Source organism: Mesoplodon mirus (assembly GCF_964341445.2).
Source record: "Mesoplodon mirus genome assembly, chromosome: 11".
NCBI lineage: Eukaryota > Metazoa > Chordata > Mammalia > Artiodactyla > Ziphiidae > Mesoplodon > Mesoplodon mirus.
Genome location: NC_138987.1, coordinates 75,916,545 through 75,938,958, shown reverse-complemented (window position 1 = coordinate 75,938,958; position 22,414 = coordinate 75,916,545). Strand labels below are relative to the sequence as shown.

Here is a 22,414-nt window from a genome sequence, read left to right as displayed (position 1 = left end):
TATGGATATGACTTTAACACTGTGCTATAAAAATTTTATAACGATTCACTCATTAGTGTATAGGCTAGGCTACTGTGAAGCAATTCTATCGATTACACTAGGCTACCATAAAGCAATCGTATTGCTGCTTCTTTGTTATCAATGCATGAATTGTTATATATGTAAATAAATATGAATTTCTTTTTTACGTTATCTTTTCATTTTTGATATCTAGTGTCAGTAATAACATATAACATCTACAGTGTTTTGTTATCATATAAGACAATATTGATATAGGTACTGACAGAAGATTTATCTTGTAAACAGATGACATAAAATATTGATAGAGTACAGTATTGTAAATGTATTTTCTCTTCCTTATGATTTTCTTATTAACATTTTCTTTACTTATTGTAAGAATACAGTATGTAATACATATAACATATAAAATATGTGTTAATTGCCTGTTGTTGGTAAGGCTTCCAGTCAACAGGAGGCTATTCGTAGTTAAATTTTTGGGGAGTCAAAAGCATATTTTTGACTGAGGGGGTCAGTGCCCCAACACTGTGTTTTTCAAGGGTCAACTGTACTTTGGTCTGTTAGGTGTGTAATAGCACTATGTCTAAAAAAGCAATGTACATACCTTAATTAAAAATACTTTATTGCTGAAAAATGCTAACCATCATCTGAATGTTCAGTAGTCGTATGTCATCTTTCTGCTGGTGGAGGGTTTGAAATATTTCAAGAATTATTAAAATGTGATATAGAGACACAGAGCAAGCAAATGCTCTTGGAAAAATTAGGGCCAATAGACTTCCTTCTCACAGGGTTGCCACGAACCTTCAATTTGTAAAAAATGCAATATCTGCAAAGTGCAATAAAACAAGGTGTGCCTGTATATCTGGAACGCTGTCACATCTTACAAACTCATAGCTACCATCCTGAGCTAGCCACTATCATCTCAGCTGGATTACCACCATAGTCTCCTAAGAGGTCTTCCTCATAATTTATTAACTAAGCAGCCAGAGTGATATTATTAAAGTGAAAATTAGATTGTGTCATTCGTTGGCTCAGAATCTTTGTAGTGGCTTCCCACTTCACTCAGAGTAAAAGCTGAAGTTCTTAAAGAGATCTAAAGTATCTACTTGATCTGTCTCTATTACTCTTCTAGCTCCTTCTGCTCCAGACTTCTGCCATTTTGTTCACTTTACTGGAATGTCCTTCCCCCAGGTATCTGCTTGTACCTCTCCCTTATCTCTTTCAGTTTGTGGTCATTCTCTCAAATGTCATTATCTGGGTGAGGTCTCCCCTGATTACTCAATTTAAAAGCATAATCCCATTTAAAATAATGATTTAAAAGTATAAGCTTTTTTTCTTTAATATTTATTTATTTGGCTGCATCGGGTCTTAGTTGCGGCATGCAGGATCTTCTAGTTGCGGCCTGTGGGATCTAGTTCCCTGACCAGGGATCAAAGCCCGGTCTCCTGCATTGGGAACGTGGGGTCTTAGCCACTGGACCACCAGGGAAATCCCTAAAAGTATAAGCTTTAACTAAGTATTCCTTAGCCTCCTGTTTGCCTTTATTTTTTCCATAGCCCTACCACCACCTAGATACTATGTATATATGCGTTTATTATCTGCTTCTCATCACTAAAGCTCAGTGAAGGCAGGAATTTCTTTTTCTTATCCACTACTGTGATAAAATCTGGTATGTAGAACAGCGCCTGAAATAAAGGTTGCCAATAAATACTTGCTAATTGAGTGAATGAATGAATTTGTCTCTAGGCAATTAATATCGACCAATCCTTAACATGGTAGACTTTTGATATTTGCAAGATTACATTTTGAGACTTTTACATATTACCAAATTCACATATACTGTAGTATATAATTTCATTTTAATTATCTGTAAATGGAGTAATACCTATATTCTTTGGATTAAATGGGGGGGAAAAAAGCTGAGTTGATTTTTATTACTAGTTCCTTGATCATCTCTTTTTGGTCCAGGTACCTGTAGGTGATCAACCTAAGGATATTGAGCTTCAAATCAGAGAGCTCATTCTTCGGTTCATCAGTAATCCAAATTCCATTATCCTTGCTGTCACTGCTGCTAATACAGATATGGCAACATCAGAGGCACTTAAAATTTCAAGAGAGGTAGATCCAGATGGTAAGGACAGATGTTAATTTTTAATGAGATGCTTGGTTAACATGGTAAATCTACCCTCGAGAGGAGATTTCATTTTTAAAAAGAATATCTCTAGCTGTTAGTACACATTTTAAAAATAATGCTTTTCTATTTTACTTATATTATCAACTAGAAATTTTGGTGGAAATGGATAAATTGTTGTACAGGCTAGGCAAAAATACTTCACATGATGTCCATATTTGTAATGATTACCTAATGATTTTAAAATAAGAAGATGGCTTTGCAAAAAGTTTGTTTTGTATAAATAAAATGATTTAGGTTTTTGAATGGCTGATTTCTAAGAATAACTGTCATGGTAGACTATTATAGTATAGTAGATAATTATGGTATCTACATTCTTCAGAGGTTCAAGGCAGAGGGGATTCTTCGAAATATAGTTCATACTGTGAGTCAGTATATGATACCTGACTAATGCTGCAGTGTGCATCTTATATAAGATGCCAGACTGTAAGTTATTATTGCTGCTAATAAATGTATGCTTTGCTGTATACAGGAGCCATTTTTTTTTCATCTGAGTATTGAGGGTCTGTGGGCAGTGTCATGTTTCTTATTTCCTACTTTGAATAAAAATTTAAAATAAAAATTTGGTAGGAAATGTTAGTGCTAGGACTGCTAATTAAAATTCCTATAAACGGGGTCATTTCTTAAAATTTTTTATTTCAAGTTTTTAAGAAACTTATTATATGAGTAATTAATGTTCATTTTAGATTTAAAGATAAACTATATCAAAATGTTTATCTAAGTTTTATTTTTATTATATAAAGTAAACAGGCATTTTATATACATTAATTCTATTTTTTTTTTCTTTTTTTTTTTTTGCGGTATGCGGGCCTCTCACTGTTGTGGCCTCTCCCATTGCGGAGCACAGGCTCCGGACGCCCAGGCTCAGCGGCCATGGCTCACGGGCCCAGCCGCTCTGCGGCATGTGGGATCTTCCCGGACCGGGGCATGAACCCGTGTCCCCTGCATCGGTAGGCGGACTCTCAACCACTGCGCCACCAGGGAAGCCCACATTAATTCTATTTTAAACTGACCCTTGAGCCATAAATATAATCATACTTTTGACCTAGTGATCTTAATCTAGTAATATAGTATAAGGAAATAATCCAATCCAGTATTATTTATAAAAAATTAGAATCAATATATGGCCCACAGTAGGAATGATAAGATAATAATAGAATATGGAATCATTAAAAAGGATGATTTTGTAGATTTGGACCAAAATACAAAAATGCTTCTAATTGAAAAATGCCATATGTAAAATTGGACATTATGCAGAGCAGCTGGAACTCTCATACATTGCTGGTGGGAATGGTATAGCCACTTTGGGAAACAGTTTCTCAGTTTCTTAAACAGTTAAATCTGTAATTCCACTCTTAGGTTATTACCAATGTTAAATGAAAACCTATGTTCGTATAAAGAACCTGTATGCAAATATCTATAGTAGCTTTATTCTTAATCTCCTAAAACTGAGAACAACAGAGATGTTTCTCAAATGGGGAATGAATAACTGGACTATAGTGTGTCCACACTGTGGAATACTACTCAGCAATAAAAAGGAATGAACTATTGATACATGCAACAAAATAGATGACTCTCACAAGCATTATGCCAAGTGAAAGAAGCCAGACCCAAAAGGCTATATATATGATTCCATTTATATAGCATTCTGGAAAAGACAAAACTAGGAATGGGATAGTACAAGGAAATTTTGGTGGGGGTTGGGGGGCAATGGAACTGTTTTGTTTTGAGGTAGTGGTGACATTGCATTTGTCAAAACTCATAGAACTGAAAAAAAGCCATTAACCAAGAGATGTTTAAACTCTCATCCCTGGATCCTGTCCACGCTGGCATGGTGAATAAATTCTGGCATTTTGGTGGCAATGAGAGGAGCTAGCGATTCATTGAGCGCTGTATCCAGGCCTTCCCCACCTTCTGCCTGCTGGGGCCTGAGGGGACCCCTGTGTCCTGGTCCCTGATGGACTAGACAGGAGAAGTGCGGTTGGGGGTCACGCTGCCTGAGTACCGGGGCCCGGGTCTCGTCTCCCATATGTTGTTTGTCCACACCCAGGCTCTGGACAAACTTGGCTTCCCCGTATATAACCATACAGAGCCAACAAAGTCATACAGAAAATTAGTCACAGTCTGCATCATATCCCATGCCTTGTGATTGGAACCAGTGGAGCTGTGTACCCAAGACAGTGTTGGGTGGGCTGGTTGTGGCCAGAGATGCCGAGGGGTGGGCAGAAAGAAAGAATAAATTGTAATGAGCAAAAAAAAAAAAAAAAAAAAAAATTAGTGAATTTGTGCTCTGCAAAAATTCACACACTAGGCATGAGTGAATTTCAAACAAATTTTTAAAATGCTAATAAAAAAGTTAGCCCGAAGAGCTAATAAAAAATTACATGTGAAAAATTTTTAAAATTAAACATTGATGATTAAAAGTAGTTTTGAAAAAGTATTTGTAAGCAAAGGTTAGAAAAACATTACCAAAATGATGGCAACGGTAATGTTAGGTGGGATTATAGATTAGGATTTTCCTTTATTAATACTTAATAGCTTAATTTAATGGGTCATTTCTTTTCTTTTTTGCATTTACCAGGTCGCAGAACCCTAGCTGTAATCACTAAACTCGATCTCATGGATGCGGGTACTGATGCCATGGATGTATTGATGGGAAGGGTTATACCAGTCAAACTGGGAATAATTGGAATAGTTAACAGGTTAGCAATCAAGAATGGGATAAGAATTGCAGCATTCTCATTTCAAAGCAAATCTGAATTTTTTGAATCAGTCTGAAATGTGATGGTGTCCCTACTTTTTCCCCTTTTACTGTAATCTTGGTATTGCTAAAGAATTCATTGCTCTAAAGGAAGAGATTCACTAAAGCCTCCTGTAGATATTTTTAAATAGAAAGTGTTTCTAAAGTAAGCAGTGCCACAAAATGGAAGAAAATTTAATGGCTAGGCTTAAAAAATCCCTGTCTATTACGTTACGTATGAGGAGGGCACTGGATAAAAAAACGTATTATTTAGTTTACACCCAGTCAAGAGTTCTTAAGGTGGTAGTATTTTAATAGATCGATTTAACCCCTAGCATTAGTGATTCTATGTAATTGCCAGGAGGTGACTTGGAGAAATTTTATTAAAGGTATCCTAATTATAAGTAGGTGAAATTAAAAATTGTGGAAAGGAAACTAACTACAGTTGAGTGTCTACTTAAGTTTTAGACGCTCTACTCTGAGAAGTTTTTAAGGGTATCTCTTTGAACCCTTACAACATCCCTGTGAGATATGTATATTGGTCTGTTTTATAATCAGAAAACTTAAGTTATACATTTACCAAAGTCACATGGCTGGTGAAAGCAGAGCCAGATTCAAATGGAGATCTTAGTCCAAAGCCTTTATAAAATAGGAAGCACTGAAATTGTCATGAGATCTGGGTTCTACTCCTAGTTCATCTACAAACTAGATATAATGTGGGTTTAAATGGCTCCTAACATCTTTGGTCTCAGACCTTTTAAAATGAAAATGTTACTAAGTGATGTCTTTACAGTTGTCTGCTTCTTATCACATGTCCTTCTCCCTCACCCCTACTCTTTTTTTTTTTAATTCCTATTATCTCTTTTCAGGCAAGCAGGTGGTATAAAACTGTTTGTTGTATTTGTAGATGGCTACTCTTCAATTTAGTTGCCTGTCCATGGATAAAATATACAGTTGATTAAGACACATATATTTTCACCTGTTTATCCCTGTTACTTAAGAGTACTGCTTTTGACTGTAGTTAATGGTAATAATGAGGCCTAAATTATTCAGGCATTGCTTACTTAAAAGTCACACAGTTTGAATCTTGGCTGAACTACTTAATATGTGACTTTGGGTAAGTTAGTTAATCTCCCTGGGCCTTAGTTACTTTGCTATTAAATGGGATAATACCTATTGCATAGACTGATTGTGAGAATTAACAATTCACGTCAGGCATTATAGACAGTGCCTGGTGCCATCATCATCATCATCATCATCATCATCCTCACTATCCAGAGTACTTAGTACCATACCACAGTTGACTTTAGTTGAACAGTTTTGTTATTTTTCAACCTTAGGAGCCAGCTAGATATTAATAATAAGAAGAGTGTAACTGATTCAATCCGTGATGAATATGCTTTCCTTCAAAAGAAATACCCATCTCTGGCCAATAGAAATGGAACAAAGTATCTTGCCAGGACTTTAAACAGGTAACATTTTTTACCTTTTGGAAAATGAGATGTTTCTGGGTTGCCAGTAGGTGTCTGAGACCTTTGATTATCAGTTCCTTACATTTTTATAATGTCCTTGTCTGTAAAATTTCACTTTTTGTTTCTTGTATAGTAGGTTCTTATAATGTATTTATTTATTTTTATTGAGGTGGTTGGCATTAAATCATCGTGTAGTCTAGGAATGCTCAAGTGAATTTTAAAATACCTTAATCGTGTAATTCTTGACAGTCATTTTACTTTTGATGATAGAACTAGATGGCAGATGACTTCATTTCCATTTTGTATTTCAGGAACTGAATTAAGATTTATAATTTTCACATAACCTATTCTTAATTTAGGATGTCTTCTATTCCTATTCATAAAAAGAATGTAAACTATATACCTTGAATTCTGAGTATGCACTGATGGTAGAGGGATTAGAAGACCTTTCTAAACAATTTATAAATGACTGAAGTAAAAGCTGTTTTCTTTTACTTTTGGCTTATTCCCTAAATAAATTAAAGGCTGATGGATATGTATCTTAACAAGATTGATTTTCACTATGCTGAGTACCCATCGTAAAAGATAAGTCAGAAACCAAAATAATGTAGGTAGAATTGGATTGAGTAGCTTACTTTCTTTGAGGTAACTGCAATAATATAAAAATTTTTTTTTTAATTTATATTTGATTCTCTAGCAGTTGCTACAATTTGATGGGTTGAAGGCACATTTAAAAACCATTTACTAAGATGGTTTCCTTCATGTCATTTTTTTCAGGCTACATATTTACCTTCTAGTCTAAGATTGCATTATTTCCTATCAGGACAAATGGACAGGTTTCCCTATTATTTGCATTTTAAAATTTGACCTGCCTGGGTCTTCAAAATACACAATTACTTTAAAATCCTTCCTTTCTAATCTTTGTTAGGCTACTGATGCATCACATCAGAGATTGCTTACCAGAGTTGAAAACAAGAATAAATGTTCTAGCTGCTCAGTATCAGTCTCTTCTAAATAGCTATGGTGAACCTGTGGATGATAAAAGTGCTACTTTACTCCAGCTTATTACCAAATTTGCCACAGAATATTGTAACACTATTGAAGGAACTGCGAAATATATTGAAACTTCAGAGCTGTAAGTAAGAAATTTCTCTATGGATTTGGTTACCTGATTGATAGGTTAGATAAAGATAAAAGATAAAGATCTTTTGTTACAGTGACTTAACTCTGAGATTATCTGATTGTAATCTATTATCTGTAAAACAGGAATATCATTTTGTAGAAATGATAATGTCTCATATGTATGTAAAATGCTTTATAAATTATGTAAAGCACGGTAAAAGTTTCAGGGCTTTCTTCAAAAACAAGACTTTAATTGATAAGCATTTATAAAATTTTCATAATTTAAAAAAATGTTTGTTGTTTCTTTAATACACGCTATAATTGTTCATGAAAAACTACAAAAATACAGATAAGTAAAAAGAGTAAAACATAAGGACAAAATTGCTTTTAATTCCATCATTAAGAAATAATCCCTGTTACCTTGGCATTAATCTAGACATTTTTCTATGCTTCTATAAAACATATAACTGCCTGTAATACACATCTTTAAAAATCAGATGCTATGGAATCATTTCTGTAAATCAACATGTCACAAACAACTAGTAGTAATTGTATATTTGTATTCTCAGTCTTAAGATTTACATAGTATTTTACTTTTTAGACATACACTCTTATTTGTTCAACCAGTCCCCTACTATTGATAGTTTGCTTTCAGTTATACACAAATATAAACAATGCTGTGATGGACTATCTTTGGGCCATGTATCCAAGTAAACCCTTAGGTTAAATTTCTAGAAGTGGAATTACTAGATGAAAGGGTATATAACATCCTCAAAGTCTCTTATTATTGCTATACTATTAGTAGATTGTATTTTTTTCTATAAATTTATTGATTTTGTTTATTTTTGGCTATGTTGGCTCTTCATTGGCTGCGTGCAGGCTTTCTCTAGTTGTGGCGAGCGGGGGCTTCTCTTCGTTGCGGTGCGTGGGCTTCTCATTGCGGTGGCTTCTCGTTGCAGAGTACAGGCTCTAGGTGCGTGGGCCTCAGTAGTTGTGGCTCACGAGCTCTAGAGTGCAGGCTTAGTAGTTGTGGTGCATGGGCTTAGTTGCTCCGCGGCACGTGGGGTCTTCCCGGACCAGGGCTCGAACCCATGTCCCCTGCATTAGCAGGCGGATTCTTAACCACTGCACTACCAGGGAAGCCCGATTGTATTGTTTTACTACTAGCAATATAAAAGAGTATCCATTTCTCTAAACTCTCACCTTTAAAAAAATCTTTTAATTTTGAAAAATAATTATAGACTTATAGGAAGTTGCAACTAAATGTACAGGGAGGTCCCATTCACCTTTCACCCCGTCTCCCCCAGCGTTGACATCCTGCATATCTGTAGTACAATAAAAAGCAAGAAAATGGACATCGGTGCAATCCACACAGCTTATTCAGATTTCTCCAATTATACACATACTTCATGTCTGTGTTTGTATGTATGTATATAAAGTTCTATGTACTTTCATGTGACCCAGGTAGCCTTCTATGTGAGTTAATGCCATAGAATATTTAACAAACTAATTACTGAATGGTTTTAAATGTATGCATATTAAGGGAAATAAAGATTACTAAGATAAACCTTTAAAGAGTTCAGTGGGTAAGGTAGGTCAAGGGAACACAAGGGTTGATTAGGTGGTAAAAGGAGTATAATTTTTAATTAAATACTTCTTATTAAATATAATACATAACCAGAAAAGTGCATGTAACATATATGGACAGTGTTGTAAGTAGTTAATTAAGCAATATCTTTGTAATTACCTAATCAAGCCTTATTAGAACATTGAAGAGAGACCACTTTCATTTCTTTCAAGGATTGGGAGAGCTCCGTAGTTAGGAATGCATTTGGGTTGGGTTCTCAATAGAATATGGGAAGGCAGTAAGTAGAAGGGTATTTTAGGCTTTGGAACAGCAAAGATTAACGCAGGGCGAATTTGGAGAATGGCATATACAATGACGGGATGTAACAGGAGGTAAGGCAGGAAAGGTGTCTAAGAACAAGACTGGGGAAAGTCTAGTATCTTCAGAATTTGAAGAACTTCCTACTATAAAAAAATAAAACACTTTTGGTCACAGGAGTAACCCATTTTAGAAGGATATTCTGGTCATTATGGAAACTATTTGGAGAAGGGAAAAGTTGGAGGCAGAGAGACCAGTTATTGGTAATTTTAGCTATTTTAAAGTATAATACGTAGCACTAAGTATATTCACAGTATTGTACAACCATCAAATAGTATCTATTTACAAAATTTTTTATTACCCCAACAGAAACTTTGTATCCAAATAAGCAATATCTCTGTGTTCCCCTCTTCCCCCAGCCCATGGTAACCTCTGACTTACTTTCTGTCTATGAATTTCCTTGTTCTAGATATTTCATATAAGGAGAATCATACAATATTTGTCCTTTTGTGTCTGGCTTATTTCACTTAGCATAATGTTAGGCTGGTATCTTCTGCCTAGACTACTGTAAGAAAGTAGTGAATAGTGATGGTGAAAACAGAGAAGATGGGATGATTTGGGGAGATATAAATGTACTTGTAAATTTTCAACTAGACTTGAATGAAAAAAATAAAAGATAATAATCAGGGTTTCTAGTCATTAAGATAGGAAACACAAGGTGTCCAGTATATAGGCCCAGAGATTTAATTTGTTTAAAGCAGGGATAGGCAAACTATATATAGCCCATTGACTAAGAATGATTTTTGAACTTTTAAATGATTGAAAAAAAATTCAAAGAATATTTTGTAATGCGAAAATTATATAAAATTCAAATTTTAGTGGGCATAAGTTTTATTGGAACATAGCTGTGCTTATTTGTTTACATACTGTCTGTGGTTGCTTTTGTGCTCAATGGCAGAATTGGCGAGTTGTGACAGAGTTGTGAAAAGTCTAAAGTAGTTATTATCTGGCCTTTTACAGAAAAAGTTTGCTGATCTCTACTCTAGATTGTGAATAAATAGAAATAAGACATTGTTTCTTATCTTTAAGGAGCTCATAGTCTAGTTGAAGAAAACTAGGGCAGAGAAAAATGTTTAGTAGTTCTTAGTTAACTGATGTTTTCTGAAAGAATAGTTAGTTACTCAGTGTGCACGTGCATATGTGAATGCCTTTTGTGAAATGACTCCTTTCCTCATTAAAAAAATTAGAGAAACTGGTTCATAATGGAGTTGAGAACACATGGAAATGGTCTAAGTGTGATTGTTCATCTGAGACAGTCTTAAAGCTTACAGAGAGACTTCTAACTTGTAGCTTCCTCCCTTTTAGTAATACTAGAAGTCATATACTTCATTGCCTTTCAGATGCGGTGGTGCTAGAATATGTTATATTTTCCATGAGACTTTTGGGCGAACCTTAGAATCTGTTGACCCACTAGGTGGCCTTAACACTATTGACATTTTGACTGCCATTAGAAATGCAACTGTGAGTATGCTTAACCTTTAGAATTTTTTGAAATGAGGTTAAAGATTATTTTTAATCCATATAACTCTATCCTTTTTTAGTGAATTGTATACTTTGTTATTTTGCCCTCATTCTTGAAACTACGAAGTGCTTTTTTATGAAAAATACCAAAAACGTGATTTATTTTAAACTTAGGGAAGAACCAAAATTATATGTGGCTATAATAAGAGCTCATAGTTTTATTTTTTTAGGGTCCTCGTCCTGCTTTGTTTGTGCCTGAAGTTTCATTTGAGTTACTAGTCAAACGGCAAATCAAACGTCTGGAAGAGCCCAGCCTCCGTTGTGTGGAACTGGTTCATGAAGAAATGCAAAGGATCATTCAGCACTGTAGCAATTACAGTACACAGGTAATTGAGAAATGTAACAGGTTTCAGGTTAAGTAGTAAAAGACATGAGGTGGTGGTTTCAAGGGGAAGGAGGAAATATAGAAGATGGGCTGAAAGTTAAAATGTAGTTCCCTTATCTAAAAGTGATTTGAAATGTAGCTTCCAAATCTGATTCAGTACTTCAGTGATTATTTAATTTTCCTTTAAACAAAATAGACTGTTTCTTCCACCACATATAGGAGTTGTTGCGGTTCCCTAAACTTCATGATGCCATAGTTGAAGTAGTGACTTGTCTTCTTCGTAAACGGTTGCCTGTTACAAATGAAATGGTGAGCTATTATTTCATAAATCATTGTAATCACTGTTAATAAGTTATTTTGTACAGCTTTATGAATTTAGGCATAATGATTCCCAGTGTATTGAAAAGAAAAAGAAGCGAGTTTCAGTCTTATTTCAAAGGAAACTTCAGTAATTCTGGTATAAAATGCATTTTTCTTCATATTTTAATCATTGTTAGCCTGCAGCCACAGATTTTCCTGAAAATGGAGTTATTGTTGAGGATTGTGAATAGTTTTGCTTTATTATATAGCAGCACTGATTTAATGGAAAGTTAGTTTTATCTTTAGCCTCAGTAAACTGAGCCTTCATATAGCAAGCTCTTTTTTTTTTTTTTTAACTCTGATGTATATCAGGGTAATTTGGCCATTTGTACAGTTTCCTTGTTTGATGACCTAATACCATAATATCATGGTTGCTATCCTTAAAAATAAAAATCCTGAAATTGGCAGAAATATGGAATAAGCATTTGAAATTGTCCGTATGCCTCTAATTGTTGGCTGGTTTCTTTTTTTCCTTTCTGGTCTCTAAAAGTGCATTTGGGTCTTTGGCTCCGGATGGTGAGCCCCAATGGACATTTACTTAAAGAGTACAAAACCATCCTTGGAAGTATAGAATGTAAGTGCTGCTGCTTAGTTGTTTCCCTAGCAAGCATAACCACCAGATTGAAATGAGTAAGAACGTGGTTAGCCTGATCTCAGACTCTACCCACTGATATCAGAATCATTGGAATTTCATTTAAATAAATAATTTTCACTGGTTCTTGATCTTTTAATGCTGTTCTGATACCTAAGATTTGTAAGCACAGTGCAAATGAAGGAGTTAGTTTAATCTCTCTACAACGCTAGAGAAATTAATTTCAACTTTCCTTTTTGATTATTGTCCCAGTTGTCCCAATTGAACCACATATATTTAAACTAGGTGCTTCATAATTAAGGCTAATCAATCATTATCTCAGGTCATTAAATGTATCCTTTACCCTAATAAAGTTAACATCTTTAACTTACATCTGATTATGAAATGTTTTCTTATTGTTGAACCTGAACTTTTGACATGGAGTAGTGGATGATCTAAGGTTTTAATAGCAAAGTTGCTTGGAAGTTAGATATGCATCAGGTAGATAACTTTTTTTTTTTCCCTAACAAATACTTCTAACTACTTCAGTGTCAGAAATGCAATCTTAGATGCTAAAATATAGATAATTCAAAAGATAGAGCAAATTGTTATTTGGTATAAACTCTGTCAGTTGGAGTATAATTATCAAGTATTTATTTAGGCATCAGTTTCCTGTACTGGCTTTTAGAATTATCTGTTTAATAAGTTTATATGTTTCCTTAAGTAAAATTAGGTTGGCACATTTTGTATATAGCCTAATTTTATTTTTTTCTAGGTCCATAACTTAGTGGCAATTGAATTGGCTTATATCAACACAAAACATCCAGACTTTGCTGATGCTTGTGGGTTAATGAACAATAATATAGAGGTAAATACAATTTGAATTTGTCTTTTTTGAGAGAGAAAATGTTTTAGCTCAGTTATATCAAGTTTACTGGGCAAGGAATAACTATAAGACATATATGCACCATATTATTGTCTGTTATATGCTAAGAAGTATGCTGAGGGCATTACATTGTTTTCTTAAATTTAATTCTCAAAACCACCTGGAGGCATTGTTCTCATTTTCTGCTTGTGAAACTGTAACTCAGAAATGATCTGGGACTCATTGATTTAGTGTTGAAGGACTGCCTGGCTCCATTTCAGTAACTGTTGTTGCAGTTTATTAGACTGAAGTATGTAAAACAAAGTGGATGTTTAAAATGGTTTTCATTTGACTCTGAAAGCTATGAAGGAAACATTCCAAGAATTACCTAACTTATAGTAAATTTGGAAAGACAGTACTGTTTCACCATTACTGTGGTTCCTGCATTTCATGGTTCCTTTTTTTTTTTCCATTTGAGGCTAACATTGTAGGTTGCATAATAGCTCAGATGGAGCGAAGGCTGGTGGATAGAGCGATTTATCTGGATGCAGTTTTTTCTCTGCCACTTTTATCCAAAACAGTAAAATTTTCTGCAATTCCATAGTCCAGTAAGACCTGAATCCCTTCTGTATCTAATTTCCTCTTATGCATATGGGTGGGGAGAATATTGTAAACGTGGAATTTGGGAACTGGAAGGGACCCTGGATTTAAACTGGAAGGGACCCTTTGGTTAAACAGATGAGGAACCTGAGACCCACAGATGATAACAGCTGTTACTTTAGTGCTTATTTTGCTGGGCATCTTCTCTTTAACAGGTATAGGGAACTGTTTTTTCGCTACATAGTTTAGGTGACTCCTATTGTCAGAAAAAATTCCAGGGAATTGCCGTGGCCCAGGTTCAATCTCTGGCTGGGGAACTAAGATCTTGCAAGCTGTGTGGCACAGCCAGAAAAAAAAAGAAGGAAAAAATTCCAAAATGCATATAAGTAAGGCACTTTAAAACACTCAGAAAGTGGACTAGGTAATAGTTATTATGTTAAAAATTAGCATGCAGACACTATCTTAAGATATGAGTTAGTTCTTGTAACAATGAAGCCGTCATGGAAAATTTGTCTGGAACAGTTTTTCTAATACTGACAAGGTCATTTATGATATGATTTCAGATCAGTATTTTTCTTACAAATGAATGTCTCTGGTTTTAAGACTATGTGTCAAAGAACTTTATGTGGATATTCTCATTTAATCTTTTTTTTTTTTTAGAAGATGTTGGGGGTAGGAGTTTATTAATTAATTTATTTATTTTTGCTGTGTTGGGTCTTCATTTCTGTGCAAGGGCTTTCTCTAGTTGTGGCAAGCGGGGGCCACTCTTCATCGCGGTGTGCGGGCCTCTCACTATCGTGGCCTCTCTTGTTGCGGAGCACAGGCTCCAGACGTGCAGGCTCAGTAGTTGTGGCTCACGGGCCTAGTTGCTCCACGGCATGTGGGATCTTCCCAGACCAGGGCTCGAACCCGTGTCCCCTGCATTAGCAGGTAGATTCTCAACCACTGCGCCACCAGGGAAGCCCTCTCATTTAATCTTTATAGCAACCCTATGAGGGTAATGTTAATAGACTAGGAAACCGGGGCTTGAGAGTTGGTAACCCATGCAAGTTAACAAAGCAAGTAAGCCGGGTCTCCAGGGCCAGCCAGCTAAGGTCATAAATGGTTGGTAACAGACTAGGGTGAGAATTTCTGGTCTCTAGATTCCTCTGCCTTTTGCTTTGTGTCCTTCTTCAAAATGTATATTTAAATGCTAACTTTTTATTCTGAAGATTGTTAAAATCCATATATTTTTATTATCTGCTATATTTTTTTATCACTGGATAAATGGAAAGTGGGTAAAATTTCTGTTAAGAAACTTTCTTACCCAGAAACATCATTGTGAAGCTTTGTTAATTTACACCTTTTTGCAAGTTTGAGTGTTCATGAAATGCTTTCTGCTCAGGAGCATTTTGACTTCATTTAATGTAAATACTTTACTACTGTATTTGATGCTGCCTGTGAGAGAGCCACTATTAATACCTACATCCTTCTGTATTTTCATAGTCTTGCACCTATCATGGTGCTTGACATACAGTAGGTGTTCATTACCTATTAATTTGAATTTACAGTTGCTTTAGCTCAGTATCAGAATTACATTACTAATATTAGCAGATTAGAAGAGTGGGCAGGTGATCAGTCTGTTCAGTTAGCCAGGTTACAGAAAGGACTGTCAGTTTTCAACATTACATTTATTTCCTGGAGATAGTTAAGGATAAAGAAAATAGAACAGTCTTATAGATATTTCTTATGGTTTTGTGTGTGAGAATTGTGTGAATTTAACACAAACGTGTGCAGGTTAGAATGATTTTTAAAGGTTTTGCTTAATTTTTCTGTGATCTGTGCACTTCAAATTCTATATGGTATGCTGAAGGCTTATGTACACTTTAATGTGGGAACAATTTAAATCAGTGATTCTTAACTTGGTGGGAAAGGCAGAGATGATATTGGTCCGCTTGAGAACCCCTGGTACAGGAAGCCAATGTTACTGACGTTGTATTATATCCCTCAGGTGTGTTGGGGCAGAAAAAAAGATTGAGAAGCATTGGGTTAAATGATTTCTTGTTTGTTTTAAAATATAATTATGGCATGAGTCCCAACAGTGAGAGGATATACTGTAAGTTATTCACACTTTTCAATTAAGCTGAATATTTTTTTTAAGTAGGCTTACATTTCTGTGTTCTGATAATCGTGAATCTTCTGCTTGGTTGTGTTTTATAGGAACAAAGGAGAAACAGGCTAGCAAGAGAATTACCTTCAGCTGTATCACGAGACAAGGTAAAAAATGTTTTTAAAGCATATTCCCAATATGCAAAGATGGATTGGTAAGCCTCAGAATATTACTCAGTTCTAGGAGTAATATTTTCTTCTCACTTTAATATTCCATTGGCACTATTTCATTGTTTGAGTAAAGGTATGCAAGTTTAAAAATAGGCTTTGAGTAATTTAAAGATAAAATATTTTGAATACATAGGAATAAATGCTTAAAGGTGGATTTTAAATATCAAGGCTTTAACAGAAATTCAGTGACTTTATCAACTTTGTAAAACTAGTTGAAATGACTAATGACTTTATTATAACAAGAAGGTTTTTTTGGAGAGAGAAGATGACATTATGTACATACCAGGTTTTAGTTACCTGTAATAGTTGCATATATTAAAGTTTTTGTGTAACAATCTGTTACCTTGAATTCTTTACCAGAAAAGATCTTATCAACTTCCAAAATCAAAATGAAGTTTTTGGATTTGGATTTTTCTTAGGAATTCATCTGAAGAAAGCCTTAAAGGTGACAATAGTACAGGAAATAAGGCAAAATAAACATTAATTTTATGTCCCATTACATTTTTTTCATGTTATTTTACTATTTTTATACAGAGGGGAAAATACATATTTATAGAATGTTTCTGAATGCATTTTTGGCATCCTTGATTTTTTTCCCTGCATTTTTTGCCTTTAGTCTTCTAAAGTTCCAAGTGCTTTGGCACCTGCCTCCCAGGAGCCCTCCCCTGCTGCTTCTGCTGAGGCTGATGGCAAGGTCTGTTCTGATTCTTAATCTAAGCCTGCATGCCTAGTTTGGTGCAACATAATCATCTGGAAACACTGAACAGCAGAATATTAATATGGGATATTGTGCTAAGGTCAAATTTTAGTCTAATAGAAATTTAAAATCATTTAACAATGTATACTTCATAAAATAAGTTATTGTTGACATGCTTTTGCTTGCAATATAGATGATGCACACAGAAAAAGAATTTAAAGAGGAAATTTTCAAGCCATTGGTATTTAATTTTTGCTTGTTAAACTGCATGTTTTAACATATCTTTTAACAGTTAATTCAGGACAGCAGAAGAGAAACTAAAAATGTGAGTCTTGCTTCAGAATGAAAACGTTGGTACCTTTGGTTCTCACCAAAACACTGTCTTCAAAACCACCGAAGAACTTGTTTGTAACAGTGGCATCCATCTCTTGTTGTCTGTGTTATGTTTTTAATGTTTCTCTTATCTAACTAACTTCTAAGATGGTATTCTAGTTTCAACATTGTTTTTTTTTTTTTTTTAAGATGTTGGGGGTAGGAGTTTAGTAATTTATTTATTTATTTTTGCTGTGTTGGGTCTTCGTTTCTGTGCGAGGGCTTTCTCTAGTTGTGGCAAGCGGGGGCCACTCTTCATCGCGGTGCGCGGGCCTTTCACTATCGCGGCCTCTCTTGTTGCGGAGCACAGGCTCCAGACGCGCAGGCTCAGTAGCTGTGGCTCACGGGCCTAGTTACTCCGTGGCATGTGGGATCCTCCCAGACCAGGGCTCGAACCCGTGTCCCCTGCATTAGCAGGCAGATTCTCAACCACTGCGCCACCAGGGAAGCCCTCAACATTGTTTTAAGTAATAACAAAAGCCTTTCCCACTGTTTTCTTTTACCTTCAAGAATAGTGTTGAATTTAATATTTTGGTAGGGAATTAAAATTCTGGAGATGGAAACTGTACTTTTGGACTTTTCCTCTTTAAAGGTTCTGAGATCTGTCCAGTGCTAATGGAGAATCCTCTAAGGCTTCTTTCTTATGCTTTCATTCAGTTTGCTCTCTTCACCCTAAATATATTTAGTAGTTTAACATGTGCCTCAACAGATTAAGCAAATTCAGAACGGGGACTGTGAGAGTTTGAGATTGTTGCCACTTCTTGATAACCTTTAAAAAAATTAAATAATCTGTAAGTTATTCAGATCCATTCTTATTTTTAGCTTTTTTTTTTTGCCATTTAGCTCCTTTCCTTACTTATTGTCCAGGTTTAAGATTCTGAACCTCAAATAAAACCTTATAAATGTCTTATCTTCTCTCAGCCCACTGTGCTAAGGTATTAAGAGAACCATCTAAACCATTGCTTTTTATTTAACTCCTGGTATCACTCTGAATTTGCTCATTTTCCTTAAGATTTCATATGATCTATCATTCACGTATAGTTAACACGCATTTAAAAATACACTCATTTTAAAAGTAACGTATAAATATACTACCTGTATATTGATATACATTATCTTAACTACATTTTAGAGACAAATTTTGTCCAGTGTTTTGATTCAGAATGATACCCAAAACATTTTTTAACATTTGCTGTAACACTCCTCTGTTAAATTTATATAAGCCATTTTTATTTCTATCTGTAATTCTGGATGCCATTTTATCTCCATTTTAGATTGTAAAATCTTAAAGAACATCTAAAAACATCTCTTAAATGTTGATGAATTACTGTTTTCCCCATTATCCTAAACAGTTATTTTTCTTTTAGAAATCAAGACTAACAGATATCCTAAAAGAGAAGGTGCAAGAGCACTTGTGGTTAATGGTAGCACTAGATTTTTTTCAGCAGATCCTTTCTCAAGTAAAGGATTTCTACTTTTATCCTATGGTATTGACTATTAGGAACAAAAACTGATTTGAGAAATATATAAAGTCTTAAGTTTTGGAGAATGAGTTCATTGAACTTTCAGAGAGATCATAGTTCAACAGTGTTTAAAGTTACTTCGAAGAAATAATGTGAATAGTAGTTCTGGTTTTTCTTGTGCTTTTAATGAGCAGTCCTGTTGTAAAGCTTCTACTTTTTCCACAATCTCTAGTGTTAGAGGAGTTGGAGAAGAGGAAAAATTTTGAGAAGTTAGCAGATAATAAAAAAGGAATTTAAAATATACTGGCTGAGGCCTTGCAAACAGTTTACAACAGAACCTTTTATTTATTTATAAACCACAGTGTTACTTCTGCTATTCTTTATTTCCTTTACAAATACACTTTTTATGGGCTGTGTTGTGTCTTCGTTGCTGCGTGTGGGCTTTCTCTAGTTGCGGCGAGTGGGGGCTACTCTTCGTTGCAGTGCGCGGGCTTCTCTTTGTTGTGGAGCACAGGCTCTAGGCATCGTGGGCTTCAGTAGTTGTGGCACGAGGGCTCAGTAGTTGTGGCTTGCGGGCTCTAGAGCTCAGGTTCAGTAGTTGTGGCGCACAGGCTTAGTTGCTTCGCGGCATGTGGGATCATCCTGGACCAGGGCTCGAACCCGTGTCCCCTGCATTGGCAGGCGGATTCTTAACCACTGCACCACCAGGGAAGTCTGAACCTCTTATTTAGACAGCTCAGGGTTCCAGTTATACATGCCACCCATCATCTCTTTCTGACCCTGCCATCTCTCTGAATAGATTAAACTCCAGGTGGTTACTGGATGTGTATTCTCCTTGACTGCTGTCAAAGGAAATTAACTTTGTTTAGTTAATATCAGTTTGATATGGTTGGTATAGGTTTTGGAACATGTTTTTTTCAGGTTGCATCTGGAGGTGGTGGGGTTGGAGATGGTGTTCAAGAACCAACAACAGGCAACTGGAGAGGAATGCTGAAAACTTCAAAAGCTGAGGAGTTACTAGCTGAGGAAAAATCAAAACCAATTCCAATTATGCCAGCCAGTCCACAAAAAGGCCATGCTGTGAATTTGCTGGATGTGGTAAGCTGCAGAATTTGCTTGAGGACAAATAACCAATTACCAGATAAACACTTTAAAAGACAAAAGGAACTGAAGTCTCAAAAACTTATTGAATGTTAAATGTTGTCCTTTCAAAATGGCACAAAAGTAACTTTTTTCTCCCCCTCACCCCATTTAGCCAGTACCTGTTGCACGAAAACTATCTGCCCGTGAACAGCGAGACTGTGAAGTTATTGAACGACTCATCAAATCTTATTTTCTTATTGTCAGAAAGAATATTCAAGACAGGTTAGTACTATGTTATATAAATCAGACTAGAATACTGCGAGATGATTTCATAATCTGTTTTGAAAATACACATATTTTTTAAAATTTACGTTTTTAATTCTAAATCAAATGGATTATCTGATTGTTTTGCAGTGTGCCAAAGGCAGTAATGCATTTTTTGGTTAATCATGTAAAAGATACTCTTCAGAGTGAGTTAGTAGGACAGCTGTATAAATCATCCTTATTGGATGATCTTCTGACTGAATCTGAGGACATGGCACAGCGCAGGAAAGAAGCAGCTGATATGCTAAAGGTATTACTGTGAATTTTTTTGAATTTTCTTACTTGGGTTGTAGGTATAAACATTTATTGTTTAAAATGCATTCTGATCCTTGGAGATATATATAGTCTTTGTATGATGGCTAATCTTTTTTTATGTTGCCACTTGCTTAGATTCAAATTTCAGAGAAGATACTGGTTAGTGTAAATCAACCACATATAAAGTGGAGAGGTTATCCCACATTAACTCAGATTCTTTCTTTGATATTCCTTGTTATTTTAACTTAAGCATTTATAATTTTTATAATTTTCTTTAATGCAGGCATTACAAGGAGCCAGTCAAATTATTGCTGAAATCCGAGAGACTCATCTTTGGTGAAGAGAACTATGTCATACTGAGACTTCACTGACTTGCTAGTTACTGCCTACTTGAGTAGAATTTTATTTATGAACTCCTGTGTATTGCAATGGTATGAAGCTGCTCATGTGAAGACTGGCTATAAACTGAAAATTATACTCTGTATTGCAGAACGAATCACACATTTAATCCAAATAATAAATGGCTGTTTCTAAAATTTCCTAGTATATATAAAATACATCGTCTGTCTTGTGACAGTTTCATCTGAACTTAAAAAGAACTGTTAATAGTTCTAGTTGTACAAGCAGTTTGTCTGTGGATAAGATGACCTGTGTAATCTGCTAGTAGTCTTAAAGCTGCTGCCATAGCCCTTCAAGAATGCACCAAGACACCATGTCATACGACTATAATGCATGCACTATTATTTAAACCGAACTGGCTTTGAAAGAGGTGGGGTGACAAGTTACTCAGTAGTCAGTCACTATTCCACCTGTTCTTTGCTTTAGTTTTATTGAGCTTCTCAGAAACCTTTGATGTGTTTGTAAGAAAGCTGAACACAGGAGAGGATCTGTAACATTGACAATGATGTGATGTGCATATGTGTAGCTACAGTCCTTCCACTTCTGGGTCCACATTCCCCTGGTGCGTTAAAAATTACAATATCTTTGATCTTACTTAAACCTGGAAGCATGAGTTATGTTTTCCTGCATTAAGAACATCTAGCCTTGATTATCTAGTAAGACTTGGTAATGATCATCTTCCCTTTTAGTTTTCAGAAGTCCTAATAAATTCCCCTTGGTTTTCAAATATAATAGTAATAATTCAGATACATTTTTAAATTGGAGCCCTCAGACCATGCTTCAAGATTCACTTGGAGGTGGGACTTAAAACCAAATACTGTGGTGATTTTAAGTGTATCTTCTTCCTATTAGTTGTTAATAGTTACTTTTGCTTCACACCAACAAAGTACATTAGAATAGAAAGTAATGGTGGGGCTTTATTATTTAAAAAAAAACATCCTGACACACACACGTACTCCTAAAGGCTTTCAGGGGGTTGGGAGTAAGGTTTAGAACATATACACATTTTACCAAAATTCCCCAGGTGATTCTTGATATGAATTACATTATAAGTTTTAAAATGATAAATTACATATTGCAGATATTAAAGTCTATTTTTAAGTTACGACATTTATGAAGGACTATCGGCAGGAACATATGAATATGTCTGTTACTCTTGGCTAATGGCACCCATTTACTGTACTAAGAGACAAGAGACTCAGCAACTGATCTCAAACATAAAAAAACAGATTCAGTCTGATATGATATGGTACTACTTATACTTAGCAGTACCATCTTCATAGAATACATGCTTCCAGAATGTTTATTAGCGTACTTTAAAATCACTCTGCCATTGTTAAACATCAGTTTTGAAATTATAGCCATCCTATTTTACTTATTTCAGATAGGTCAGATGACTTCCATTCTAGTCTAGCTTTTTTAATTTGTAAGGGGGGAAGAAAACTTACAATGCACCTTTCTCCAGCAAATTTCAAATTGAAAACGTTACCTGCTATGATAATGCACTTGCTAGTACTACACACTGTGTAAAAGCAAAACAGAGACAAGAGGTATGCAAAGAGAAAAACCTCTTTTTGTTGACACTTAAACTGAGTAAAGTTCTGAAATGCAGAGATGATCTCTGACATTTATAATGGATACCTGTATGTTCTTACTATGTAAATAAAGTTGCTGGTATGAAGTGACATTAAAGTTTGTCAATAAATGAATTCTTCCTAACTTTACTCCCAGAAGAAGGTTTAGATAAACTATAGCTTTTTTAACATATAAAT

The 22,414-nt window shown here is 35.2% G+C and overlaps 1 protein-coding gene across 4 annotated transcripts in view; it reads left to right on the top strand.

Annotated features, from left to right (window-relative positions):
• Nucleotides 1–22,334, top strand: part of DNM1L (dynamin 1 like) — a 63,721-nt gene extending 41,387 nt beyond the window's left edge. The window contains exons 6-20 of one of the 4 annotated variants that reach the window (XM_082635088.1): nt 1,987–2,149; nt 4,791–4,911; nt 6,290–6,421; nt 7,350–7,556; nt 10,829–10,949; nt 11,180–11,335; nt 11,554–11,643; nt 13,041–13,133; nt 15,930–15,986; nt 16,666–16,743; nt 17,039–17,071; nt 19,503–19,679; nt 19,837–19,946; nt 20,079–20,238; nt 20,527–22,334. In XM_082635088.1, coding sequence (XP_082491214.1) covers nt 1,987–2,149; nt 4,791–4,911; nt 6,290–6,421; nt 7,350–7,556; nt 10,829–10,949; nt 11,180–11,335; nt 11,554–11,643; nt 13,041–13,133; nt 15,930–15,986; nt 16,666–16,743; nt 17,039–17,071; nt 19,503–19,679; nt 19,837–19,946; nt 20,079–20,238; nt 20,527–20,583 — 1,755 coding nt within the window. In that variant the 3' untranslated portion in view covers nt 20,584–22,334. The remainder of the gene's footprint in view (nt 1–1,986; nt 2,150–4,790; nt 4,912–6,289; nt 6,422–7,349; nt 7,557–10,828; nt 10,950–11,179; nt 11,336–11,553; nt 11,644–13,040; nt 13,134–15,929; nt 15,987–16,665; nt 16,744–17,038; nt 17,072–19,502; nt 19,680–19,836; nt 19,947–20,078; nt 20,239–20,526) is intronic. The other 3 variants (XM_082635087.1, XM_082635089.1, XM_082635090.1) reach the window with 3 other exon arrangements.
• Nucleotides 22,335–22,414: the final 80 nt, after the last annotated feature.